At 67.7% G+C, this 26896-nt stretch overlaps 1 protein-coding gene across 9 annotated transcripts in view; it reads left to right on the top strand.

Moving 5' to 3' along the window:
• ANO1 (anoctamin 1) overlaps nucleotides 1–26896 on the top strand; it is a 140044-nt gene that overhangs the window by 98277 nt on the left and 14871 nt on the right. For 3 of the 9 annotated variants that reach the window (XM_036029814.1, XM_036029816.1, XM_036029820.1), the window contains 12 exons: nucleotides 778–819; nucleotides 5059–5123; nucleotides 5726–5860; nucleotides 9574–9734; nucleotides 14377–14459; nucleotides 16476–16487; nucleotides 17034–17105; nucleotides 19164–19241; nucleotides 20404–20478; nucleotides 23575–23776; nucleotides 23918–24029; nucleotides 25037–25094. In XM_036029814.1, coding sequence (XP_035885707.1) covers nucleotides 778–819; nucleotides 5059–5123; nucleotides 5726–5860; nucleotides 9574–9734; nucleotides 14377–14459; nucleotides 16476–16487; nucleotides 17034–17105; nucleotides 19164–19241; nucleotides 20404–20478; nucleotides 23575–23776; nucleotides 23918–24029; nucleotides 25037–25094 — 1095 coding nt within the window. The remainder of the gene's footprint in view (nucleotides 1–777; nucleotides 820–5058; nucleotides 5124–5725; nucleotides 5861–9573; nucleotides 9735–14376; nucleotides 14460–16475; nucleotides 16488–17033; nucleotides 17106–19163; nucleotides 19242–20403; nucleotides 20479–23574; nucleotides 23777–23917; nucleotides 24030–25036; nucleotides 25095–26896) is intronic. The other 6 variants (XM_036029817.1, XM_036029821.1, XM_036029819.1 and 3 more) reach the window with 4 other exon arrangements.

The following is a 26896-nucleotide window of genomic DNA, read 5'->3' on the forward strand; positions in this document are numbered from 1 at the left end:
CGGCATCCCGAGGCCAGGGCATCGGGCTGCTGGGCTGGCGGCCAGGCCCTCCCCACCCAGAGGGGGCTGGAGGGGCTGCCAGGGTCGTGGAAGGAGCTGGCAAGTGGAATGGGCAGTGGGCAGACCCCCAAGAGGCCTCCGAGCTTCATCTGCCCCGAAAGCCTCAGGGCCAGTCCTGCCGGGTGCTCACAGGGCCCCTCTCCTGAGGCCGCCGCTCAGTCTCGGGTGTCAGTGCCAGTGCGTGGGACCCACTCTCGGCCCTTAGACCCTCCTCTTCCGATGGACTTGGGACCCGAGTCCCAGGTCGGATCAAATTGAGCCTTCTGCCCTCAGCCAGGTCAGCGAGCCTCACTGTTCCCGTCTGTGAAATGGGAGACTTGGGCCCCCCGATGTCCGTGTGCAGGGACCATGTCATTTGCCACCCCTCCTGGGACACCTGAGAGTGAAGGGGGCGCCCCCTGGACGGGGCACCGGGGACACCCTGCAGAGTGGGACCCTCCCACCCCAGAGGCCGTCCCGAGGACCCCCAACTGGGTCCTTTCCCCGGCTCCGCCTCTGGGGCGGGTGGGGCAGGGCACACGGGCTGGCGGGTGGCACAGAGGACCTGCTCCAAGGGGACAGGCTGGGCCCGCCCGCTGCCTCGCAGGCCCTGGCGTCCCAGGGTCATCCCAACCGTGTCACTGCCGCAGCGCTCGTTTGGAAATGTTGGGAACGGGAGGGGGTCAGCCGCACGAGAGCTCCCTTGGGTGAGACTGTGCCCTCTCTCCTTCCCGACAGGGCGACTACCGAGGCGAGAACGTGGAGTTCAACGACAGGAAGGTGAGTGGCCGCGGAGGGTGAGGAGGTGGATTGGTGGGGCCTGCAGGGCCCCCGGGGCCGAGGGAGGGGCAGCGGGACCGGGCACTCAGGGCGGGCCGCACGAGGGGCACCGGGGTCCCCGGCGTCTGCTCCCAGGTGTGAGGCAGTGTTGGGAGCTCCGTGCGGTCGGCGGGCGTGTGCCTCTGGCTCTCGGCAGTGGCGGCTGCGGCGGGTGGTTGCACGGTGGGTGGTTGTGCACGGTGTGTGCCCCCGGAGGCCACCGGACCCGGCATCGTAACCGTCTTAACCGGGACAGGCACTCCAGCCGCCTTCGCCGGAGTCCGGCCCCATCCTGCCCTGCCTGCCACCGGGCCGCTGGACTTGGGGACCCCCTGCCCCCAGAGCCCCAGCCCCCAGCGGCACCCCGGCGAAACTGCTGGGTGATGGTCAGCCCAGTGCTTCCCAAACTCACTTGGCCTGGAACCCTTCCTCACGGACCAGTCGCCGAGCCTGAGGCCGCAGGTCGCCTTCCGGCAACGCCAAGCGATGCCGTGGGTGTTCCTGATCCCAGCCCCCAGGCTTTCCAGAAAGTTCTGTTCCTCCACCCCCCGAATAAGCATCTCCCCCCGCCCCACAGCCACTTCTCCTCCTGCCCTCCACATTTCAGAACAGGGGTGTCCCACCTTTGGCGTCTCGGGGCCCCACATCAAATACATTGCGACCCATAATCACAAGAAAAACCTCATCACGTTTTGAGTAAATTGACGATTTTGCGTTGGGCCGCATTCACAGCTGCCCTGAACTGCGTGCGGCCTGCGGGCCCCGGTTGGACGCCCTGCTCTGGAAGGTTCTGCCCTGCCACCCTGCACATGCGCCCACGCCCAGACCCTCGCCTCTGATTGCTCCCCTGGGCTCCCCAGACAAGCTCAGACCTCCCCCCGCTCAGGGAGCGCTCCCCCACCCCGGGCCCTGCGTCCCCTTCAGCCCCGAGTCCTTCCCCTCGCCCCCAGGAGCGGGCCCTTCCCAGGTAGTGGGCAGAGGCGCCTCCCCCAGGGCCTCACAATGGGGGCCTTGTCCCAGGTCGCAGGGGCCGGAATGCTCTCCATTCCCGCCTCCCTCTGGCCCTCTGTCGGCGGTTTCAAACCTCTGGTACCTGATACAACTTGCCCGGCCGGGCACCCAGCTGAAGATGCTATCGGGGTTAGCTCGGAATCGCACATTTGGTTCTTTTTCGTGGCACCCCTGGCATGTGTCCGAGTCCCTGATGACTTACAGAGCACCCCCCCCCCCCCGGACCCTCCGCCGGCCTGGCCTGGCCCTCCGCGGCCTCTCCCTTGTTGCTCCCCGGTGACCCCTGCGACCCCCTTCTGGCCCGGGTCCACCCTTCAGGTCCCGGCCCCTCCGCCCCAGGCCCTGCCCGATCCCCGTGCCCCAGCCACAGCGGCTGCCGTGCTCATCTGGAGTCCGCTCCACCAGTGGGCATGTCAGTGCCAGGACCGCCCCATTCGGTGCCTCCCCCCCGGAACCTTGTGCTGGTCGCCGCTGCGCGCCCGGCCAGCAAACACAGGGCCAGGGTCACTCCCCCCCCCGGGGGGCTTCCTGCCTGGAGTTCTGCCCGCCCCCGCTCTCACTGTATGTCCCAGCAGTGAGCTCAAGGCCTGGCCCGTGGGGGTGGTCGGGGAGTATCAGATGGGTGGGTGGGTGGATGGATGGACAGGTGGATGGATGGGCAGGTGGATGGATGGACAGACGGAAGTTCAGGCAGATGGATGGATGGAATGAAGGATGAAAGGGAGGCAGGAAGGGAGGGAGGGCACCCTACACGGGTGCCTGAGTCCTAACTCAGAGCCTTCGAGAACCTCTCGTTCTCCCACGATGCCCCCACCTGACCCGACCTGTCTCTGGGTGTGTCGCCGCTCCAGCGAGGGTCAGGGCACCCCGTCCATCGGGGGCAGGCGCCCCGGGAGCCCGACCCCAGGGCCAGGGCAGAAAGTGGGATGTGCAGGCCCGGGCCCCGTGCTGCGCTGGGGGAGCAGGGGCACGAGCAGAGGCAGGCAGGGCCCGTGCTGTGGGACGGGCGCAGCCCCCCCTCCGAGCCCCGCTGCCTCCTTTGGGTGTGCACGCAGCTGGTGCGTCCTGGGCTGGCCCGAGAGCCATGGGCCCTGGGTCCAGCCTTCTTCCTCCCTCCCTCCCTCCCTCCCTCCCCTCCTCCTCCCTCCCTCCCTCCCTCCCTCCCTCCCTCCCTCCTCCTTCCTTCCTTCCTCCCTCCCTTCCTTCCTCCCTCCCTTCCTCCTTCCTCCTTCCTTCCTTCCTCCTTCCTTCCTTCCTCCCTTCTCCCTCCTTCCTCCCTCCCTCCTTTCCCTTCCTTCCTCCCTCCTTCCTCCTTCCCTCCTTCCTCCCTCCCCTCCCTCCTTCCCTCCCTCCCTCCCTCCTTCCTTCCCTTCCTCCCTCCCTTCCTTCCTTCCTTTCCTTCCTCCCTCCTCCCTTCCTCCCTTCTGTCCTCTCTCCTCCTCCTCCCTCCCTCCCTCCCTCCCTCCCTCCAACAGTTCCTTACTAGACACCTGTCATCCGCCCCAGGCCTCGGTCAAGGTATCAGGGAAGACACAGTCCAGACAAACCTGTCCTTCCTGGGGCCTCTGCTCTGGGGGGACACAGCTGGGGGCCGGCATGTGCACAGCCATTAAGGACGGTGTCAGTGCCCAGTGTGGGTCCCCAGTGTGGGTCTGGGCAGGAGGGACGCTGGCCGGCTGAGCCGAGATCACGCAGAGGGCTGGGCGCTGGGAGGCCCTGGGTCACGGTGACTGGGCCCACCCGGGACCCCGGCTTGTCCCAGCCCCCTCGCCAGGTGAAAGGCCCCCCCAGAATTGTGGCAATGGTAACGACGTGGTTGGTGGTCTGTCGTTGGTGGGAAGAAGATTCTGCCGTGGAGAAGGGGCTCAGGTAGAAAGCCGGGTGCGCCCCGTTTGTCACGGCTGTCAGTGGGTGGTTCCGGTGTCTCTTCCTCTGAGGCCGCCGGTCCTGTCACAGCAACAGCCCCCTTTTACGACCCCCGGTCACCCTAGTCACCTCCCGAACAGGCCCCATCTCCCAGCGCAGTCACGTTGGGGGCGGGGCTCCAGCACGAAGGTGGGCGCCCCACCGTTGGGTCTGCAGCAGGGTGCTGCTGGGGCGGTGCTGTGAGGTGGTGCGTGCGTTCCTGGGGCCACAGCAACGTTGAGGCGTAGGAGACTCCCCAAACTTTTTTAACTGGGCATAGGAAACACCCCCCCCCCCAAAAAATTGTTCTAGTTAAATATTAAGGAAAAGGGACCCCAGGCAGGCAGCGGTGTGCGGAAGACACCAGGGGGCCCTGGTGAATGCTCCTGGGCGTCCCCACGCCTGCCTCCTGCCCAGCAGAGACGGGGGGGAGGGGGGGGGCGGGCAGGCACCGAAGGCCCCCGTGGGTCCCGCCTCCCCGCCAGCTGGTGTGTGACCTTGGGCTTCCAGTGATGGTCGGAAAAGCGCTGACTACCCGTGTGTGTGGGATTTCGTTCTGAAAACCCGCAGCCCCCACCCAGCACCTTCCCAGGACGCCCCGTGCAAGGCTTCCGCGTGGCCACCCTCACTCCCTGCCCAAAGCTGGCGGGGGTGGAGGGGGCGGGGTGCACATGGACTTCATTTATCGCACCGCGAGCACTAATCAGGCAGCCCGTCTCAGGAGATAGACGCAAACTCTGTATCCCGGGCGTCGTTTTTTGAGTCTGGCCACTTGTATCTCTTTGCCCCAAAGCCCGGTGGGTTCTGTCCTTGGTCTCAACGGCTGTGTGTGGGACGGGGGCGACAGGGAAGCCGATGGGGGAATGCCACACAGCAGCACAGTGTCAGGTCACGGGGGGTGAGGGTCCCGTGAGGCTGTCAGGCGCTTGTCCCATCCCCACCTTCGCCTAGAAACGCAGGTGCGTTCTTGCTCCGGGAGCTGCCGCCACCGCCTTGCCGGTCTCCTGTGGTGTGGGCTGTGTGCCCACTGAGGGCAGCTTCTTGGGGGCCCAGGTTTTCCAGGTCCCCGTCCCCCACCAGAACGGGAGGCCGGGGCTCAGGGCTGGGTCTGCCGAGAGCGCCCAGCGCCTGGCACGGGACCAGGCCCTCAGCCGACCCCCAGTGCGAGTTCGTGGAAGGAACCCACAGGGCTGCTCCAGCTGAGAGCACTGGTGCCGCCGTGCCCCGGGGCGGGAGCCGGGGCCGCGAGGGGTGGCCGCCGCTCACCGCCCGCTCTCCCCCCAGCTCCTGTACGAAGAGTGGGCGAGCTACAGGGTCTTCTACAAGTACCAGCCCATCGACCTGGTCAGGTGAGAGGGGGAGGCCCGGCCCCAGCTGTGGGCGTCGCTGGGACCGGTGTCCCCACATGCTCCAGCGGCGCTGACTGCCCGGTCCCCGGGAACCCGCTTGAACTTGAGGAGCTTGTGCGGAGGACGCTGGTGCTCCCAGCAGGCCCGGCGGCCCCAGTTCAAGCAGCTTATTCCCACTGACCGGAGGGTGGGCCCCTCGTCCCACGGGCCGGCTCCTCCTCCTAAATGAGCAGCCGGGCTGGACTCAGCGGGGCTGGCCCCTCCTGTCCGGAGAAGGTTGCAGGGCATAGCTGAGCCGGGCTTGGAAGGGAGCGGGCAGCCTCCCAGGCCGTCCCTCCTGCCCACCGGCATGGGTGCCACAAGCCACCTTCCGGGGCGCAGGCGAGGGGGGCGGGCGTAGGAGAAGCAGAGAGCACCCCCAAACCTGACGGTCGGCTCAGAGCCCCGCCCACTCCCTGCTGCTCGGTCCAGAGAACGGGGGGGCCCCACCCCTGACTTGAGCCGCTCCTCGAGGAGGGGGGGAGGAGGAGATGGGGCACGCCTCCCCACAGGCGCAGCCTGAGAGCCTGCGTGTCTCTGCTTGGCTGTGCCCCGTGACACAGGAAGTACTTCGGGGAGAAGATCGGCCTGTACTTCGCCTGGCTGGGCGTGTACACCCAGATGCTCATCCCAGCCTCCGTGGTCGGTGTCATTGTCTTCCTGTACGGATGCGCCACCGTGGACGACAACATCCCCAGGTAGGCGGGCCCTGTCCCGGGGCACACCCCACCCCCACCCCCACCCCTCCCCGCGCCGGGCAGCAGGCCTCCGGCCCCCGAGCTCAGCCCAGACCTGACTCGGCAGGCCGGCTCGTGCAGTCAGGACCAGGGGCCCCGTGCGAGGGGTCCAGAGCGAGGGCCTTCGTGCCATCGGAAGGGTGGGTCTCCTTTTCTGGCGCGGACGCCCTCGGGCAGCAGCAGCGCCCAGCCGTTGTGGCACCAGGGAGCAGTTTCGTGGGAGACAGTTTGTCCACGGACCGGGGGTCAGGGAGGGTTTCCGGATGAATCCAGCGCGTCCCACTCACACACTCACCTCCTGCTGTGTGGCCCGGTTCCTGACGGGCCCTGCCTGGCCCTGGTCCGAGGCCCGAGGCCCTGGGGACCCCTGCCCTAGGGGACGTTTTCTTGTGGAAAGCAGACAGCACGCACGCCCAGCCCCGTCTCACCCTCTGAAGCCTTTCCCCTCTTCGTGCTCAGTAATTGCGCGATGGGGAAATTCACTGCCTCCTTGTGGGGTCAGGAAGTGAGACGAGTGACACTCAGACGCCTGGGTCGGGGGACGCAGTCCCCGGGCCCCGCAGAACAGGCCCTGGGCACAGAGCGTCGCCTCGGGCCGGCCGCCCAGGGCTGGCACGGGCCTGGGGCCCCGGGAAGCAGGCCAGCCTCGTGCGGGGGTGCAAGTCTCCCCAGACGACGCCCAGGGCGTGAGTCGGACCGCGGGAGCTCGGAGGACGCATGGACGCCTCCCATCCTCCCTAGCTGTCCCCTCGACCTGCCACCGCCGACCCCAAGATCAGCGTGTGGTGTGGGAGGGCGGCTGGCCCCTGCGCCCACGGGCAAACCCGCGTTTACAGGGGAGGGGGCCCGCTGGCCCCGCCGGGTGGGAGCTGCCCGTGTCTCGGGAGAAGCCCCGAGACGTCAGGTCGGCCGGCGTCTCCAGAGCAGAGCCGTGACTCGGAGAAGGCGTCCCGGGTCCGGCCCGCGGAGCGCCAGGGAGTGTCCCCCTGACGGGCAGGCTGGCTCGTCGGGACCTGCAGCGCAGAAGGCCATACCCGGGGAACCTTTGCGTAAACAGTGTTTTAATGCGTGAATAACACCTAAAACATTCCGCCCACTCAGAACCCGACGCTGAAGGAGTCTGGCTAAGGTCCCCTCCAGGGCTATTTTGGGCGCAGGCGGGAGAAAGCTTGTCCCTCTGTTTGCGAATGTGAGGTGAGGTCACTGTGCCTGGGCGGGCCTGTGGCGAAGACGACAGTGGCCTGGGCATGGTTGGGGCTGCACCCCAAGGGGCATGGCCGGCGGAAGGTGGGGAGCCTCCAGGTCCCCCTGGTAGCCGCTGGGGGCTGCACCTCCCCACCTCCCCTGGCAGGGGGCAGAGCCAGCAGCTGCGGCCCAGAGACTGCCCAGGGAGGCATGGGGTTCCCAGCCAGGGTTCCGCCTCCCATCCCACTGGGGAGGTAGACAGCACTTCCTGGGCAGCCCTGAGGCCCCGCTGACCGCAGGCCCCGCCCGGCTGGCGTCTCGGGGCCAAGGGAGGTGTCCTTCCCCTGGGAGTCTGACCCGCCCCTCCGCCAGCTCCAAGGAGCAGGCCGTCCGCTCCTTGTCTTTATCTTGGCTGACGGTGGTGGAGGGAGAGGCAGAGGGTTTCAAACCAGCAGAAAAAAGGCTTTTTGTCTGGCTGGCATTCGCACAGGCAGGGAGAAGGCCGTTGGCAGCCGCGGGGCTCACGGCGGCAGAGGTGCGGGCCCCGGGGCCCTCACACACTGGGTCCTTCCGCCCCCCAGGAGGGGCCCCCGGGGGACAGGAAGCTCGGGGGAGGGCGAGAGGTGGACCCTCCGGGAGGCTTCCGGGCCTCCCGTCCCGAAACGCCTGCAGCTGCCTGGCGCCTTCATCCCTGCAACGGCAGCGCGGCGCCCTGGCTTCACGCGCATTCTCTGTGACCCTCCCGACAAGCGGTAACCTGGGCACGCTCCGCTGTCGGCACCCTCGGGTGCAGATGGGGACACCGAGGCCCGAGGGCACAGAGACCCCCGAGGGCACTGGAGCCGACATGCCAGTCAGAGCTGGCTGGTTCCACGCTGCACGCCAGCACACACCCGGCCCTCACGTCTGCACACTCTCATGCACACTCGCACGCTCACTCTCGCACGCTCACTCTCGCGCGCACACACACACACACGGTTCCCCAGGGGCTCCAGGCCATCAGCCTCGCCCGCCGTCCACTGGCACAGTTTTGAATAAGCGGCCGCAAGAGCAGAACTGGGCCCCCAGGGCCGGTCAGCAGATGTCCCCAAACACTGACCGTCGTGGGCCGGGCGAGGTCCTGTGCATAAAGTCAGGCACCAGAAATTACAAACAAACACACAAACGAAACAACACCCCCGCCCCCCGCCAACCAGGCTTCTCCCAGGTGACCAACCCCTCCCGCCGCCACCAGGGAGTGGGCGCTCCTGTCTGGGGTCCTTGCTGGTGCCGAGTGTCCCCCAGGTGCACAAGTCCGGGGGGTGAGCTGGGCGGGCCGGAGCTGGGGGCGGGGAGGCCTCGTTCTGGCCCCACCCCTCGTCTTCCAGAAGGAGAAGCAGTCTGGGGTTCAGGGGCCTGGCCGGGGCCCTGGGGCCTCCTGGGCTCAGCAGGGGGCCCTCCCGCGGCCTCTGAGCAGCCGACGGGCCGTGCAGCCCCCGGGCTTCGAGAACACAGAGACCAGGGTCTCAGTCCCTGCTCCGCTGTGTGGCCCCAAGCGAGTGGCCCACCCTCTCTGGGCTGCGTCCTCACCCGTGAAGGGGGGACCGTGGGTCCCGAGGCTGTTCCGGGCCAGGCTCGGGCTGCTGCTCGCCCAGCCGATGGCCTTGTGTGGGGGTGGTTCTCCGTGTTAGCAGGACAGAGGCTGAGCATCGGGAGTGGGCAGGAGCCGAGCCACCGGGTCCACGAAGCCCCCTCCTCCACCCATCCACAACGGCTTAGCCCTTGCCTGGGAGGGAGTCCGTGTCTGCCGCCCCCGTCGCTCACGGACGGGTCCGCCCCAACCCCGAAGTGTCCCTGCGAGCACAGGCGGAGACTGCGTGGCACCCGGCACACCGCGTGGCCCCGAGCCCCCGCCGTGTGCTTGCACCCCACCTCCTTCCCTTTCCGTTCCGGGGCCTGGCACAGCCCTTGCTGTCGGCACCGCACGAGCCTTGACGGCACCCGGTCATCCGAGGGAGGCTGGCCGGGACCCCAGCTTCTCCTAGAGGGGCCCCCAGCGCAGGCTGTGGGTGCCGAAGCCCAGGGGTTCGCCTCCGAGGGGACCACTCGCCCACCGGCCCCTCGCTGGCCACGTGGCAGCTCTGGGCGGGTCCCGCCCAGGCCTGGCCCCGCCCAGGCCTGGCTGCAGCGGTGGCAGGACTGTTGTTCCAAAGTCACGAAGGCTTTTAAGGCAGTAGAGCCCAGCGTGAGACCCGTGAGACCGAGCGTGGGGCCCCGTGTGAGGGCGCACGAGGCGAGGCTCTGAGGCTGGCCCTGGGTGGAGAGGAGGGCCGTGGCCATGGCTGCGTCCACTGTGGTGGGGACCGAGGGGCTCCCGTCGGCCCCCCGCTCAGGCCCAGCACTTCCCCTCACCCCAGCACGCCTCCCGGGAGGCGTCCCGTCCTGCCCTTGTGGGCCGCGGAGTCCCCGCAGGTCCCCGCCCGGGACTCTCGGCGCCCCCTGTCTTCCAGCAAGGAGATGTGCGACCAGTCCCAGAACATCACCATGTGCCCGCTGTGCGACAAGACCTGCAGCTACTGGAAGATGAGCTCGGCCTGCGCCACGGCCCGGGCCAGCCACCTCTTCGACAACCCGGCCACCGTCTTCTTCTCCATCTTCATGGCCCTCTGGGGTGAGTTCTTCCCCATGCTCATGGCCCCCTGGGGTGAGCGGAGCACCTCCTGCTGCCGGCCGAGCCGCGGGGGCCGAGGCGCCGTGGGGCGGGCCCCTCGTTTCCATCTTGGGAGGACCACCGGCAGCATGTGCTGGGAATGCACGGGCGGGGGGGGCGTGGACACAGCCCCGTTTCCCTGCGGTTCCCAGGGTCGCAGCTGGGTTGCGCATGCAGACAGCTGCTCTGACCCAGCCAGGAGCCCCCGGTCCAACACCTGGGGGGTGCCTTGCCCTTAGACACAGACCTCTTTCCCGGGACCAGGACCTGGCTGGTACTGACCTGAGCTGACCCCGGGCACATGTCTCAGGAAATCCTTACAGAGTGCCCTGAGGGCTTTGGGTGCCCCTCAGCGGTGTGGACCAAGAGGTCCGGTCCAGGAACTGAGCCCCCATCTCCCCGGGCAGCGCCCCCTGTACCGCCCGCCCCCCTCTGATCCGGGCCCAAGAGGCCCAGCTGAGGCCTCGGGGTGCCCCGCCAGAGCTGGCAGAGCCCCCGGCTGGGCACAGGCCCACGGTGCAGTGTGGACCTCCGGCCAAGCCGCTTGGCGGGCTCAGCTGGGTTGGCCGTGCGCAGGGCCGTGCCCGTCCCCGGGCCAAACCCGGGGGTCGCTCCCACCCTGTCCTCCGCAGCTGCGGGACCTCTGGCAAAGGGGCTTCTACCCCCGCCCCCCGCCCAGCCCCAAGTCCTCCCCCCTCCCATCCAGTGGAGACAGTAGTAGCGCCCCTCACAGGCTGGCTGCGGACCTTGGGTGTGTCCCCGCCTGGCTGTCCCTCGGGCCTCGCCGGGAGCTGGCTGTGACGCTGAGCTGGCCGGTAGGTCCATTCCGTGAGTGCTTGCTTTCTGGACGTGTGAGAGCAGCCGAGACCCTGGGAAATCAGGGCCCGGATGGGGCCCCCCCACCCCGTGTCCGGGGCCCTCCGTGGACCACGTGGCTTTCCCTTCATGAAAGAGCACCCGCCTCAGCAGGCGGGGCCCTGCTGTGTACCGGGCGCCGCTGTAGTGCCCCTCGGGCGTGGCCCACCCGTCCCCCCAGTGGCTATAGGAGGGGACATCCTCACGACCCCGGTTGGCAGGTGCACACACGGAGGCAGCTTTCCCAAGCCCACCCCACTAATAAGAGGCAGAGCAAGACGCAACCCCAGTGCCTGCTCCCCCGCCCAGGTCCTCCCCCTCTGGGCCCCACCCCCTCCACTGGTGATCCTCACCGGCTGTGGCCACACTCAGCCTCACGCCCGCCTGGCCCCTTCCGGACGGGGCCACCTCACGTATGGGCAGGACTAGCTCCCTCCTGTGTCCCCACTACGCCTGCCCTCCCCTCCGGAGCCTGCACTGGGGACCGCGTGTGTGCCCACCCCTGGCCGGGGCTCTGACAGCTCATGGCAGCGAGCCCACGCCGTGTGCAGGGGGTGGGTGGAGCGGGGCTCCGTACGCGTTCTCCGAGGCAGACACGGAAGCCCTGAGAGGCTGAGGGACGCGCCCAAGGTCACACCTCCCCACCCAGACCTCCCCCAGGCCCCGCTCTGTGCACCCCCCGGGGCACAGAGAGTGACCCAGAGTCACCCAGAGCCAGCGGCGAGGGGCGCCCGGCAGGGACGCTGCTCGCCAGCCAGCACCGCGGGAATTCGATGAAATTCGTCAAACCCGCTGCGGCCCGTTCCCTGCGGCCAGTGTGCTCGAGACACACTTGTTTATTGTGCACCTACTGTGTGCAGAGCCGTACCGCGGCACACCCTCAGAGACCAGCGCTGGCCAGCCCTTACCCACAGTCCCATCCTTGGGAGAAAAATCAATGGTTCCACCCCGCCCCCCGCCCCCCAGGGGGGCGAAGGCCAAGCTGTCTCCCTGCCCGCCCCAGCCCTCCTCCAGCTCCCCTGCCGGCCCGGAGGCCACAGACGCACCGTCCCAAGTGCAGGGGCAGCCTACACGTTACCCCCTGGGGGTAAAAAATACCAAAAAGCCGCAGCACTCCCACGGAGCACTTCCTTTAGGGGGTTGTTGCACCTCAGGACAGAAGCAGCGGGGAGGAGCCTGCTGGGCTGAGAGGTGTGCCTGCCGCTTCCCCGGCAGCCCCTGCGCAGCGGTGGGGGGGGGGGGGGGGCGCGGTCCCTCTGCCTCCGGCCATCCACTCCCGCCGTCAGACGTAATTAGTAATTAGCAGAGACTGTCGTGCGGGCTTTCTCCGTCCCGTGCTCGAGTGCTCACTCCTTACCCTCTCAGGGGTCCCCTCCCCGCTGGTGGTCCGGCACCCACATGTCCCCTCTCTCTCTGTCCCCCGGCTGCCGGCATCGCTGTCTGCACGGGGACAGGGAGCGGCCCCACGCCCGTGGCTGCCGGGGGTGGAGCAGGCTGTGTCCCCAGCAGCAGGGCCTGCAGCCCGCTGCTGTGCCTCGCTCCCACTCCGCGGTGGCGGGGGGGGGGGGGGCCGGCCCCCAACACCTCCCCCCGCCCGGGGCTGGCACTCTGTCCCCAGAGACCCCAGCTCCCTGCTGCCCGGAACGTGTGACATTTCAAGGCCTCAAAGGAGGTGTCATGCGGAGCAAGGACGACCCCCCCAGTTGTCCCACGAGATCAGCTGTCTGAGACTGTGGCACAGCAAGGGGTTTCTCCACCGCCGGGTGGGTGGCGCGGAACAGAGGAGGTGGCCTGGTCTGAGCCCCGCTGCCGGAAACCGGAGAAGGGCGGTCCCGGCTTCCAGGACACGGCAGGGCCACGACTGAGACCCCTCCCGGGGTCCAGTGCAGTGGACAGGCGGCCTGGTTGAGTCACCCTGGGTTAGGTGGGGACAGAGGGACAAGGACAAGGAATTAAAGGGCCAGGGGCAGGCTCACGAGCCAACACACGTCCGGGGTGAGTAAGGAGGGCGCCTGGTGACTCGGGAGACGGGGGAAGGCTGGAGGCCTCCGCACCTGGGCCCTGCCCCTCGGCACACTCATGGGCAGGATCCGGCTCCACGCCCACGGTTCTCGAGTCGACACGTGCCCGCTCTCGACTCCGAGAAGAGGGCCGCGTGCTGGGCAGGCGTCTGACCGCTGGGAGCCTCTGCACAAGGAGCTGGTCCCCCGCTCCAGGGCTGCACTGTAAGGTGGCGATGGCCCTGGCCCTGGAGGAGTCCCAGTGACTGAGCCCCACCCGCCCCCAGGGTCACCAGGGGGTCGGCGCTGGCTGAGAGGCTCCGATGACCCTCCTGGAGCCGGAGGTGGCTGGAAGGCCCAGCCAAGGGCATCTCATGGAGCCTGCAAGGCCTCGCCAAGGTCACGGCGGCAGCATTCAGGGGAGGGGGTCAGGAAAGGGGTTCAGTGGCCAGTGAGGAGAGGCAGCCAGGGTTAGGGACACCAGCACCGGGCCCAGGCACAGGACAGAGCGGACAGGTCCAGACAGGGCCCCAGGGCACGGGGCGGGCGCGCCTGGAGGGTGAGCAGCCTGAGTCCGTCCGTGGGGCCGGGAACCTGTGCTTTAACAAGCTCCCCGGGGGAGCCTGGCACTGCGTCCCAGGCCCACGCCCCGAGAAACCCAGGGGGGACGCGGACAGGCTGCCCGCACCGCCCGGCCCGTCCTCTGTGCTTTCCAGGGTGCAGCGGCAGACGCACAGGGAGGCCTGTGCCCGGCGCCCTGCAACTTGACGCCGCCCCTTACAGGGCCTCGGCCTCCTCCTCTGTGACCAGGAGAATGGAGTGTGCCTCCGCCCCCGGGGCACTGGCAGGTTGAAATGAGATTCACACTCGTGTGACAGCTGTCTGATCGTGCCCGGCACGTGACAGCGCGAGACCCCCGGGCTCTAACTTCAGGACACCCACCCTTCCACCCCCAGCTGCCACTGGGGAGGAGTTTCGTGGTACAGGGTGCGGCCTGGGGCCACTCCACCAGCAGGCGGGGCGCTCAGAGCAGCCATTGGCTCCTTCCGTGAGGGCTGTCGATGGAGCTCCTGTCCGTGCCGGGCGCTGGGCTATGCACTGGGGTCCTAGGGAATGAGGCCCCGCCCCTGCCCCCCACACCAGAAGGGCCACTGGGCGTGGGGCGGGGGTCTCGGTGGAAGGCAGCATGGACGCCGTGAGCAGGAGAGGTCCCTAGAGGAGTCAGCTCCCTTCTGATGCTGAGGAGGATGACCAGAGGCTTCCTGGAGGAGGCGGCCCTTCAACCGCATTTAGTCTGTGGGGGACACAAATCAGGATGTAGCGGCGAGTGCCTGCGTGCGTGTGAAGGTTGAGTGAATGGCCTGGGCCCACCCCTCACACTTTCTCACCGAAGGACCCCCCCCCCCGACCTGTGCCCCGGGGGGTCCCCAGGGTCGACAGCACGGGACGGTTAATAGCACAGGCTGTGGGACCGGCCTGTCTGGCCCCGCACCGGCTGGAGGAGCGCCCCCGGCGAGGACGGGATTTCTGTGTGCCTCGGTGTCCTCATCCGTCAAATGGGACCGTGGCCATCTCTGCCTCGGGGTCCGGGGGTGGGAGCTGAAGGGGCTGATTCGTGTGACGTTCTCGGTCTGGCACGCTGCCACCCTCACTCCGCACACGGTGCGGGGGAGGAGCGTGCCGGGGTTCTGGGGCTCCCCAGCCCCTGACTCTGTGGTTTCCCCTCCTCCCGCCCTGCCCGCCCACAGCCGCCACCTTCATGGAGCACTGGAAACGGAAGCAGATGCGGCTCAACTACCGCTGGGACCTCACCAGCTTCGAGGAGGAGGAGGTGAGCGGGCGGCACCTCCCTCGAGCCCTCCCCTGCCCTGCACCCCCTGACCTCCTGCCCCCCCCCCCCCACATCCCGAGAGGAAGCCCGCAGCCTGGGCACCCAGGCCGGGCTGCTCCCTCGGTTCTCCGCCCTGGAGGTTGACTCACCCTCAGTTGCCGGGGCGACCGTTTGATGTCGTCGGAGTGTTTCCGATCTCCCCGCTCACAGGCACACGCCGCCCACTCTCGGGGCCCGGGATGGCTCACCACCCTGACCTCATCGAATCCGGGGGAGGCCGGGCGGGTCTGGGAGGGAATCACCACCGCTCAGGAGGCCACAGCGGCCGGGAGCCTTTGCCCCGGGTGCCAAAGCCGCGCTCCCCAGAGCCAGTGACTCGGCACCACTGGGAACCAGACAGAGCAGAGCCTTTCCTAATGGTGGGGGGTGGGGGGGAGAACCCGCCGCCCCAGGAGGGGCCGGTCAGGACCCAGGGCCCCAGGACAGTGGTGAGCCCTCTCCGCAGGGCTCCCGGGGCCCTGCCCATCCTGGGATGAGTAGGGATGATGGGGACAGTCCCCACGGCCAGCCGCGCGGAGTCCAGCTGTGAGGTGTGGCCATGCTGCTCACTGCTACATTGTATCAAGTGCTGAGCCTCTTTTTTAAGCCCTCATGAGTTTCCACTGGAATGTGAACGTCTCTCTCGTGGCGTTGTTAACATTCCGGGTGCACCCCCCACCTCGCCCCGTGCAGCGCTCTCTCTCCTGAGGCTGCTGGCCACACTCCAGCCAAACCCGGTGCCGTCGGAGAGGCTGGCACTCGGGTGCCAGGCCGACCAGACTGTCGGGGGCTGAGGGGCACGGGTTCCACTGGACGAGACTCCCCACTCGGGGCTGGGTGGCAGGGGTGGTTGGGCGGCAGGGGCCTCAGGGCGGCGGGCTGCTGGGTTCCCTCCTGATTCGGCCCTGCCTGTGCTGTGTGACCTGGGGCCGGTTGCTTAACCTCTCTGTGCCTCGGCGTCCTCACTTCTCCAGTGCGGACGGTGGGATCGCTCTCCCTGCGGAGGGCCGGAGGGGTCTCAGCAGGTCAGCGGAGAGCGTGCACTTAGATCAGGGAGGGCCCGGCACGAGTAACACCCCCCCTCCACTGTGGCCGGTCACTCGGCCGGCGCCTCTGGGCTCAGCCCTCTTCCGCAGGGGTCACAGTGTCCCCTGTCACACATGGCGACACCGAGACCCGTGCAGCCCGTTCTGGACGCGCAGCTCTCCGGGGTGAGCCGAGCGGTGGGCCTCCTGGGCCCCGCCCCCCCCCCCCCCCCCCCCCCCCCCCCCCGCCACCGAGGTGGAGTCTGGGTCAGCCAGCCCCGGGGCAGATTCCTGCCTCGTGGGTCAGCGAGGAAATTCCGACATGACGAAAAGCAGTGGTCATCTCGTTGTAGAAGGAGTTTTAGAACATCCCTCCCGTGACATCCCTGTGGCTGGGGACCACTGCGGGGAGGGGCTGGTCCCATTTGTTGAGGCCATGGGGGACCCATCCCGTGAGCTCCGTGCCCTGCCCCCGACTGGGCACTTGACTTTGGGGTGGTGACTGGAGCCCCTGGGCATGAGGCCAAGGGCGCTGAACACGGTCCCCAAGGTGAGTGTCCCCACCACCTCAGGGTGGCTGTCCGGGGACCCTTTGGGGAAGGAGCCTCGAGTCGGAAAGGCAGCCTGTGCACGGAGGGGCCCTGGGCCCCCCCCCCCCTCCGCTCGGCCTGTGTGCCCTTCGGCCCAGACAGGCGGAGGCAGTTCGGGCAGCACTCGCCCGGGCACTTCCAAAACCCCTGAGCCACAAAAGCGACCGCACGGTCACACTAAGGTAGCCACGCCCACCGGCGGGTCTCGGGCCAGAGGGCCCCTTGCCCACGCATGTCGGTCAGCTCCGTCCGGGCTCACGAGAAAGTCTCGTTGCAGGGTGCGGCCTGTCTCTCAACAAGCAACACAAGTAACACTTTTTTGTTTGTTTGTTTTTTGTCCCCACATTTCTGGTTCCCCGAAGGAGGCGGTGAAGGTTTGGAACTTTTTGTCACTCCTCTGTCTTCTCCCGCAGCCTGTCCCCCGGGGAGCGGGACCTTCTCGCGCACTCGCCACCTCGCTCGCTCTCGCTCCCTCTCTCTCCCTCCCTCGCTCTCTCTCTCTTCGGCTCAGCCCCCGCAGCACCCCCGCCGGCCGGGTCTCCGCTTCGCCCGCCCTCGGGCCCCTCTTAACCCCGTTCTTCCGTTCCAGCACCTCTCGCTGACCCGCTCTGGCCGCCCCCCGGGCCTGGTGCCTCTGGTGGTCTGCCGCGCTTGCTGACACTTACTGCCGTCTCTCCTGACCCCCCCCACAGCTCCTGACGGTACACCCTCGGGGCCGGTTCACGGCTGGGGGTTCACGGCTGGGGGTTCACGGCGGGAGAGCGGGCCGCAGGGCGCACACTGCCACCCAGACCATGCACGGTGGCCTCTGGATTGCGACCGGGACGACCAGCCAGCCGTGAACCGGCCCCGAAGGGTGCCCAGGGCGGGCGGGTGGACTGAGTGTCCCAAACTCACGATCGCCTCGCTCCCCCTCACAGGGCCATCCCAGAGCCGAGTACGAAGCCCGGGTTCTGCAGAAGTCGCTGAGAAAGGAGTCCAAGGACAAAAAGGTACAGTGGTGCCCACTGCGGGTGGCCTCCCCGGCAGTGAGGCTCTGGGTGGCCGTCCACCGGCTGGACAGGGAGCTGGTCTCCAGGCGCCGGGCAGTAAGCGTTTAGCCTCGGCAGGCCCCGTTCACAGCCAGCGACCGCCGCCGCAGCTGGAGAGCAGCCCCAGACAGCGGGGACACGAGCGGGCCCGGCGTGTTCCCGTAAAGCTGTATTTGTAAAAAACAAGGAGCCAAGTTTGGCTGCAGACCGTGATTGGCCCAAGCTCCTGCAGCTCTGCCTTCTCCATCTGTCCTGCGTGTGAGCTCGGGCTTCAGCCGGCCCTGTCACCCCCAGAACCGGGGGGCTCTGCTGCTGTTCCGCGGTGCGCTTGGCCCTCGCCGTGGCCACCTGCGGCGTCCCGTGTTGGCGGCACGGGAGGGTCTGCCCGGCCAGGGCCCCCGCGCCCACGGCTGGGTCCTTGGTTGACTCTCAGACAGGAAGAGCGAGGGCAAGAGGTGCCGTGTGTGTGTGTGTGTGTGTGTGTGTGTGAGTGAGATGCCGGCGAGGCCTGCCGCTTTGGGTATGAAATGCCTCTCGTTCTCCCTGAATCCGTCCTTCCAGTCGGCGGTGTCCCGTGAGCGGCCTGAGCTCTCATGGGCCTCTAGAGGCGTTGGCTGTCTGGAGGGGTTGGTGCAGGCCCCGGGCCCGGCAGGGAGCCTGAGAGCCCTGGCTGGCAGGCGCCTGACGGCGGCTGGGGCAGTGCGCCTCGGTGCCGGGAGGCCGGGGCACGGAGGGTGCCCGCCCGAGCTCCAGCGTCCGCTGTCCCCTCTGCCCTTGGCCTCTGCGGCCGGTCAGGACAGTCCCCTGGGTTTATCTTGTCATTGTCACTGTGTCCTGTGGACAGCGTTGGCTGGTTCCTAGTGTCTGGGGGCGGAAATCGCCAGCTCCCCACCTAGAGGGCAAGGCAGGTGCACCCAAAGGCCCGTCTCGGACTCAGCTGAGCCTTCCTGCAGCCAGCGAGGGGGTGCACTTCTCTGAACGCACTCTCCAAGTCCGAGCGGGGCTCAGGGGTGCAAAGAGAGCAGCCACCGAAGCATGGCATCGCCCCAAATCAGGAGAGTGTCTTTTTCATGTAATAGACTAGAGGGCCTGCACACACCAGTGCACGCTGCCCCCCCTGAGCAGCCACTGGGTGGCCGTGAACCGCTCCTCGATCCCTTCCGGACCTTGTGTCTCCTCCTGGGGGGCAGCCGAGGCTACCCAGGCCTCAGAGCCCCACTGCGTGCTCGGCAAGGCATCCTCAGCCCCACGCGTGTGTCGAGATGTGTGGCCCCAGGACGGCCCGCCCCGTGGCTTCCCAGCGGCACTGCTGGGTGTGAGCATGGAAGGCGTTGCCTCTCTCCCCCGGGGGAGCAAAGGCTGAGCCGTGCGCGTCCCTTCGCTGCAGACCAGGGACTTACGAGGCCCCAGAGGCGGGTCTGGGTGGCTGTGCTGGGAGGGCCCCTCGGATGCCCAGTCAGTCTGCCTCGTGGCTTTGCCCAGAGGCCCTTGATCGCGTGGGAGCCACAGGGTCATTTCTGCAGGCTGTGCAGCCCCCAGGCCCCGCCCACCTGTGGAGGCCACGCCCTTCCTCCTCTCCTCCATTTCTCTGGCTTGATGGTTTCCACTTCCCCCAGCTGGGGCACCGATTCCTTCGGTAAAATCAACCCACCCTGTCACTGGTACGTGAATGTAGGACCCGAGCTGTGGCTCCCTCCATAGTGGCACCCAGTGCTCGGCACCCAGTGCCCGGCGTCTCTGCAAAAACGAACCCCGTCTGGAGTCCCAGCGGCCGCCAGCTGGAGCGTGGGTGTGGCAGAGCCTGCAGGGTCTCCACGGAGACCTGGCCCATCCACTGCTCCCCTCACCTGTGTCACAGCCTCTCTGTTGGGCTGCAGGGCTCTGCCAGCCCTGGTTCAAAACGCCCAGAACCCGGACAGCCTTGGCAGCCAGCACGCCAAGGAAGGGGGCGACGGTGGCGTGGGGCACGGTCGCGCCTCACCCCGAGGTGCTCTCTTGTTCCCTCCCCCCCCCCCCCAGAAGCACCGGAATGCTCCGGAGGAGTCAACCAACAAATGGAAGCAGAGGGTTAAGACCGCCATGGCGGGGGTGAAACTGGTACTTTTCTGCTCCGGGGCGGTGCCGCTCCCGACCGCTGGCGACGCCCAGTCCGCTGCGTCCCCCCGGACACACGCGCTGCCTGTTGTTTGTTGTTGACGCTCACCACCGTGCTTCCCTGCCTCCCCGCCGCACCCAGCCCGCTGCCGGGCGTGCGGAGGCGTCACTGCATGGCGGTGGGGCCGCGGGGCGGGGGAGCTTGCCAGCCGTGCTGGTCACCACCGCCTGCCAGCGGGCCGGGTCTCCTCCTGAACACGCATGCCGCCCGCCCGGAACCAGCGGCCCCCGGGGTCGTGTCCTCCGCAGCGTTCTCTGACCCAATACTTGCATTTTCCCACTTAAAAACCCACCCGGTTCTGGAACCATCCCAGGTCAGGGACTAGCTTCCACTTAAGGTTCCTCCGGACGCAGGGAGCCTGCGGACCAGGTGGCGCCGTGGCCGCCAGTGCTGCGCAGCGGCAGCCTTCGGGCTCGTTCGGGTTGCTCGTTTCCACTCGCGCTGCCGAGGAGACACGGCTGCCGAGGCCCGGGGGGCGGAGGGCGGGGCGCCCTGGGTCTCCCCGCCTTAGAGGCCAGACTCCCCGCCAAGTACAGGGATGCCCGAGGCAGGCTTCTCCCCAACGGGTCTAACGGTCTGACTCGGGGGCGTGGCTGCGTGGCATTATTACTATCGCGACACCCAGGACTCCCATTTTTATTTTTTATTTTCTTAATCTTCTTAAAAGATTTTATTTATTTTTAGAGACAGGGGAAGGGAAAGAAAAAGAGAAAGAGAGAAACATCAGTGTGCGGTTGCCTCTTGCACACACCCCACTGGGGACCTGGCCTGCAACCCAGGCACGTGCCCCGACTGGGAACCGAACCAGCGACCCCCTGGTTCACAGCCCTCTGCTCAGTCCACTGAGCCACACCAGCCAGGGCGAGGACTCCCATTTTCCAACGGCTGTCACTGCTGTTACCCCAGGACCTCTTCCCCCCGGAGACGAGAACCCCGCCATTCCTTCGAACCCCGGATGGTTGCATTCTCTCGTCGCCCGCCCGTGCTTTTTTAGGGTGTTTCTAAGTACATCCAAGTTCACGCGCGCACACACCCTCCTCCTCCCCACCGTGGCGGCTCCCACGGATGACCCCACGGATGACCCCGCGCTGTCTCCTGTTGCAGACCGACAAGGTGAAGCTGACCTGGAAAGACCGCTTCCCGGCCTACCTCATCAACCTGGTGTCCATTATCTTCATGGTAAGTTCCAGAAGGCCCGGCGGGAGGGCCCCGAGGAACCCGCACCGGCCTGGGGATCGGCCGGCGCCGTGGCAGGTGTACTCACATGGGACAGCGCCCTGAGAATGGGAAGGAGCCAGGGTTCCCCAGTGACCCCCCCGAGGTGGCTCCACGTGCCCTGGGGTCTGTGGGCTGACATCGTGGGGCCCCGATGTACGCCTTTCGTGGCACGTTTAAGTGAGGCGTCGTTCGAACCCAGATGTCCCAGACAGCGCTTCAGCCAAAGCTGGGACGCTTTTACAGAGAATGACTACACATCAATAAATAACACACAGATAGGACAGACGTCAGGACGATGCCACCCAGGTGACTTCGGGCCGTGGCCCGGGGCCACTGATCAGAAGGCACTGGCCACACCTCAGCTCTGTGTGGGCTTCTAGCCCAACGTGGATGGGCCTGTGGCCTGGAAGGCCGCCGCCCCTGGCCAGCTGTGCTTCCTCCCGCCCTCCCCCAAGAGGCCAGGGCCACCTGTGGTCACTGAAGAGACAGCTGTCCCTGCATCCAGCCTGGAGCTTTCCATTAGAGTTCTGCACGGCCCCAGCCCTGTGACCCAGCTCCCGGCCCCCAGGGCCCCCCGGGGGGTACCTCCCTGCGTGCTCACGACCTGCCCGTCCCGGCAGCACCCCCTGCAGCTGGGGAGGAAACTGAGGCCGGAAGGTCTGGCCTCTCCCCAGGCCACCAGCCAGCAGGTGTCAGGGCCAGGTGCCAGCAGGGCCGTCTGCCCGGAGCCCCCCGCTCTGTTTGAACTTGGAGCCAGGAGCCAGGGCTCCTCTTGGCTTTCCAGGCTGGGGTGAGGGCAGGCCCCCTCGCCCGAGCAGTCGGAGGAAGGGTAAAGACTCCGTTTCCCCTCGTGCTCTTACACACCGTAAGGGGGGGGCCTCGGCTACTGTACAGAAACCCAGGGTGGGGACCCCCGAGGCCAGGGAGCCCTGGATGGGGCCCCGGTTGTGAGTGGGCCCAGGCTCGTCCGGAGGGCCCCGGAGCACACGCCTCTTACGCCCAGGAGCGTCCCCTCCAGGCAGACATGGTCCCCACCCAGAGCCCCCCAGGGCTCACCTCACGGGGGATGCGCGTGGGAAACGGGAGACACAGGCGCCTGGCAGACCAGCAGTGCCCGTGCAGAAGGACCGGTGCCGGCTGGGCCCCCTTCTGCACCAGTGCAAGGAGCCCACGGGTGACACGTCACTGCTGCCTCGTCACTTCGAGGAGTTGCAGGTTCCTCACGAGATACCAAGGGAGGAGGCGGACAGGGTAGGCCTGGTCTGGCAGCTCTGCGCTGCTGAGGGACCCCGGCTCCTCTGACCTTCTTCCCACCCACCCGGTGCCTCCTCGTGGTCACAACATGGCTGCTCCACCCCCGACATCACCTCCACTTTCCAGGCAGGCGGAAGGGTTAGGGCCAAGGGGAAGGAGACGATGCCGGTGGAGGCAGCCCCTCGCTGAAGGCACTTTCCAGAAGGCTTGCCCACAACCTGCATGTGCCTCCCACTGCTCGGACCCTTTCCTGTGGCCACCCTAGCTCCAGGGAAGCCGGGACGTGGCCACGTGGCTACTCCCAGCGAAGGCAGAGAGTGGGTAGGGAAGGGGCCGGCGCCTGCTGTGCTGGCGACCCCAGCAGACACATAGGTCCGTGAGTTTCGTGCTGCGCTCAGGAGCCCCATTCACTGACCGAGCCGTGGCTGCACGCCGACCACGTGCCCCTGTGTTCCCGGTTCAGACACTGGGGCGAATGCACCAGCCAAACCCCGGCCCTGGCGGCTCTTTCCTTCTGGGGGGAACCATACCCAGGAAGGCCGTGGGGGCTCGCCAGCCCTCCGGCTGGGCGAGGGGGGCCTGGGCTGAGTCACCCTGCAGGCCAGCCGCCCTGTCTGCACCTCCGTCTCCCGGGCCAGGGCGGCGTCTCCCCTGGGAGGGGCCCCTGGGCCGGGCCCAAGGGTTTCTGAGGAAAGCCGGGCTCCCGGAGCTGGCGGGGAGCGGCACCCGCACCTCAGCACGGCCGCCCCTTCTCGAGGTGAGGTGTGGCTGGGGACCTTCTCTGGGGCAGGATGTGGCCACCCTGCTGGCACCAGCAGGAGCAGAATCACTGGCCCAAAGTTCAGAACAGGAGCTGTCCTAGGTCACGTCCGATGGCTGCAGTGCCCCCGTGGGGGTAGCCGCCCGAAGCCTCTCCGAGCTGCAAGGATGCACGGCGGGTCCCCGTGCCTCCCCAGGGCCGTCCCCAGAGCCTCGTGGCACCTTCCCGGCAGGGACGGGGCCTGCCTGCCGCACCCTTAATGGGAGCCGGCGTGTGAGGACAGGGCACTGGGAGGGGGCAGGAAGAGGGCGGAGCCGGCACCCCGAGGTGTGTCCTTGGGGCTGGGGTTCGCAGGCGGCCTCACTCCTGGGGCAGGGGCAGGGCGAGGACGGGCTCTTCCCGCCGAGCTGGGGCCCCTGAGCAAACGGGGCAGGTGCCCAGGCCGACAGACGGCCGCACACGGGTCAGACCTGTAATCGCCGCTGGCCCCGCCCCCCCATCTCTCAGGCAACCACTAGCCCGAGTGGGATGGAACCATCCAGCCCGTCAGGGGGTCTGACGAGATGAGGGGCTCGCTCCCGGGGACAAGGGTGCTGGTGGCCCCGCGGAGGCTGAGAGGAGGGGCCCGACCTGCCCGTCCTAGGCAGGCCTGTGGCAGCGCCGCCCTGGGGGGGACTGCCTCACACCAGCACCCCCAGCGCCTCCTTTAATCAGTCTGCACCCCACCCAAGACTGTCACTGCTCCGCCACGTCACCAGGCTGGGGGAGACGCCCCCACGCTGTGGCCCACCTCCATCAAACAGAGCTGGCCAGTCCCAGCGTGGGGGCTGGGTGTCCCAGCCTGGTTAGTTGGCCGCTCTGACCCTCAGTGTCTTCTGTAAAACGGACACGAGTCCCTCGTCCTCGCCAGGACGTTGATGCCACAGAGCCCCGGCGTGTGGCGGGGAACACAGCGAACGGTCACCCCGCTCTGAAGCTGAGGGGGGAGGGCTGGGCCGGGGGAGCCGAAGGGGTGGTCCGGTGAGACCCGAGTGTCTCTGCAGATAGCGGTGACCTTCGCCATCGTCCTCGGCGTCATCATCTACAGAATCTCCACGGCCGCCGCCCTAGCCATGAACTCCTCCCCGTCCGTGCGGTCCAACATCCGGGTCACGGTCACAGCCACCGCGGTCATCATCAACCTGGTGGTCATCATCCTCCTGGACGAGGTGTACGGCTGCATAGCCCGGTGGCTCACCAAGATCGGTGAGTGCCGGCCTCCCCCATGGCCCTGGCCCTGGGCAGCTCCAAGTCGGCCCCCTCCCGCCCCTGCCAAGCCCCGCCCCTGCGCGAGCCGAGAGGAGGGGCCGGCCGGGCCCTCAGTGGCGTGCGTCTCGCTTCTTCCAGAGGTCCCCAAGACTGAGAAGAACTTCGAGGAGAGGCTGATCTTCAAGGCTTTCCTGCTGAAGTTCGTCAACTCCTACACCCCGATCTTCTACGTGGCCTTCTTCAAAGGCCGGTAGGCACCGCCCTGCTTTGGAACCTCACAACCTCTCCCTCTCCCCTGGCTCCCCCTCACCCATGGGGGGGCTCCCCTCCCCGGGTCCCACACGCAGGTGGGGGCACCCCGGCCCAGGACAGAGCCGTCCATGTGGCTCTCAGGGCCGCCGAGGTCTGCAAGGGCCCGAGCTCCTGTGGGGGCTCCAGGCAGCAGGGACCCCGGGGAGCAAGGACCCTGGCGGGCACAGGGACCCCAGGCAGCGAGCCCCAGGTGCTCCCACAGTGGGCCAGGACGGCTCAGGAGGGGAGAGGGTGTAAGCAGTGTATCCGCTGACCAGCTTGTTGTTCCAGGCCAGCGGCAGGCTGATCCCTGTGCCTGCACCCCTACCCTGGGCTTGGCGGGGCCCAGGGCCCCGCCACTAAGGCTCCCCACCACCTGCCGGCTGGAGCTGGCGGGTCTGACCCAGAACCCCTGCCGCAGGCTCCGCCCTCGGGGTCACATGACGCGCGAGACCCACAGCTGCCCTCCCTCCCACCCCAGGGCCCCAGAGCCCAGCCCAGGGCCCAGGCCCCCGAGAGCGCCCGTGACAAGGAAGGCCCCCTCAAGAGCCCCCCCCACCCCACACATCCCTCGGGAAGCAGCGAGGCAGCCGCAGGGCCAGCCCCGCCCCAGTCTGTCCCGGGTCCCCAGGGTCCGGCGGCCCTGCCGGGGTGGGTGGGTGGGTGGGTTGCTGGTCTGCACTGCAGAAGCTTGGCCTTGGTCCCCTCCCGGGCGCCCTCCGTCTGCACCCCACCCCTCCGCTGCTTGGCGTCCTCGAGCACTTCTCACCCCGAGTGGGTGTGGGACCCGCGTGAGCACCCACAGAAAACGCCGAGGCCGGGGTTTAGCCGACGAAACGGGCAGGGAGAGGCCTGCGCACACGCTCCAGGCCCCCACTCCGGGACGTGCAGCGCGGCTCGCCCCCACCCCGGGGCCCCGCGCCGGCCTCCGCCCTCCGCCCTCTGACCGCCTCCCTGCCCGCGCAGGTTCGTGGGACGCCCCGGGGACTACGTCTACATTTTCCAGTCCTTCCGCATGGAAGAGGTGAGGCTGCCCGCGGCGCCGCCGCCCCCTGACCTCCCCGCTCCGGCCCCTCAGCCCTCGCGGCCGCTGACTCCTTATCGGGGCAGTGTCCCCTCCCTTCCCTCGGGAACTCCCCCCTGCGCCCCCGCAGGGCGGACGGCTCTCGGGGTGCTAGGTGTGGCCCCGCCGGAGTCCCCCGGAGGAGACGGGCTCCCCGGTCAGTGAACCAGGACAATGACGGCAGGTTTTTTCCCTCTTCCGTTAGCCTTTCCGTGTTTTCTCTCCGGTTCGGAGAAGGAGAAAACTCAACCCAGTTACCTCTTTTTAACTTGAACACTGAAATGCCCACTTCTCCCCCCGACACCGTGCTGGTGACCTCGGGCCCCTACGCAGCGCTCCGGCCACCGCGGGCCTGGTCAGGGCACCCGCCGCCCGCCACCGCGCCGAGTCCCGCCCCAAGCCAGGGCTGCGGAGCCCGGTGGCAGCTCCGGTCTCAGGAACCAGGGGGGTTTCCAGCTCCCAGAATAAGTCAGCTTATCGGAAAGGAAGGGGCCGGGTCTTCCGGATAAAGACCCTGTGGCCCAGGGGAGGGAGGACCAGGGTGGGCCTCAGGCACAGGCAGGGCGGTCTGTCCGCTTGGGGCGCGGCCCGGAGGTTCAACGTGGGTGCCGGGCCCCGAACCTCCCAAGACACGGACCTCGTCCCAGAGTCACCGAAACCCAGCAAGCGCTGCCTCGTGGTGACGGGCCGTTTACATAGACGGTGCCCTGCCGGACTCTGGCGTTCAGAGAGGTTGGGGACAGGCCTTTGTAGAACAGAGTGAAGGGGATCGTCGTTTTTGTTTTTGTTTTTTCACGAGATGACGGCTCTCTGAGAAGAACTCTCAGGCAACAGTATGAAAAGATGTGCTAGGGACTCAGAGAGGGGTCCTCTGTCCTCAGGGCATCACTCCGTGTAACCCCGAGTTCTGTTTTCTCAGGCAAGTCAGCTTCTCCCCCATCATACCTGCCCGGCCACACAAGCCTGAGGCCCCCCGGCCCCCCCCCCCAAGGACAGGGGCACTAGGCTTAGAGCGTGGCCAGCTGTCCCACCACACGGGCCGCCAACCACGTGAGCCCCAGCCTGCTGTGGCCGAGCGGGCTCTGTGGACCGGCAGCCGGTGCAGGGGACGGACAGGGCACTGGCCCGGGCGCCGCCCCCTCCCGGCAGCCTGCTCCCCTCCCGGGGAGCCTGGCCCCAGCCCCGCAGCCCGCGGCCAGGGCTCCCTGGGGGACCAAGACAGAAACCCCACACCCGGGCGGCTCAGAACCCCAGAACCAATCCTCTCAGGGTTGCAGAGGCCTGAAGTCCAAAATCAAGGGGTCCGCAGGGCTGCACCCCCCACCAAAGGCGCGGGCAGGCTTCTGCCGGGCCTTGCCCCCGCTCCTGGTGGGCGGGGCAGCCCTAGGCGCTCCCTTGGGCGTAGATACATCACTCTGGCCTTCTGCTCTGGGTGCCTGCTGCTCTCTTTTTTAGAATTATTCATTTATTTACTTTTAGAGAGAGGGGAAGGGAGGGAGAAAGAAAGCGAGAAACACCAGTGTGTGGTTGCCTCTCACACGCCCCCTACTGGCGACCTGGCCAGCAACCCAGGCCTGTGCCCTGACTGGGAATTGAACCAGCAACCCTTTGGTTCTCAGGCCGGCCCTGAAACCACTGAGCCTCATCAGCCAGGGGTGGGTGCTTGTTTCTCTTAAGACTTATAAGGCGCAGGTGGCACACGCAAGGCCCGCGGGCTGAACCCGGCCCTCCACCTTGTTTCTTCCCGGCGGCAGCACTGAGCT

Source organism: Phyllostomus discolor, chromosome 6, assembly GCF_004126475.2.
Source record: "Phyllostomus discolor isolate MPI-MPIP mPhyDis1 chromosome 6, mPhyDis1.pri.v3, whole genome shotgun sequence".
Lineage (NCBI taxonomy): Eukaryota > Metazoa > Chordata > Mammalia > Chiroptera > Phyllostomidae > Phyllostomus > Phyllostomus discolor.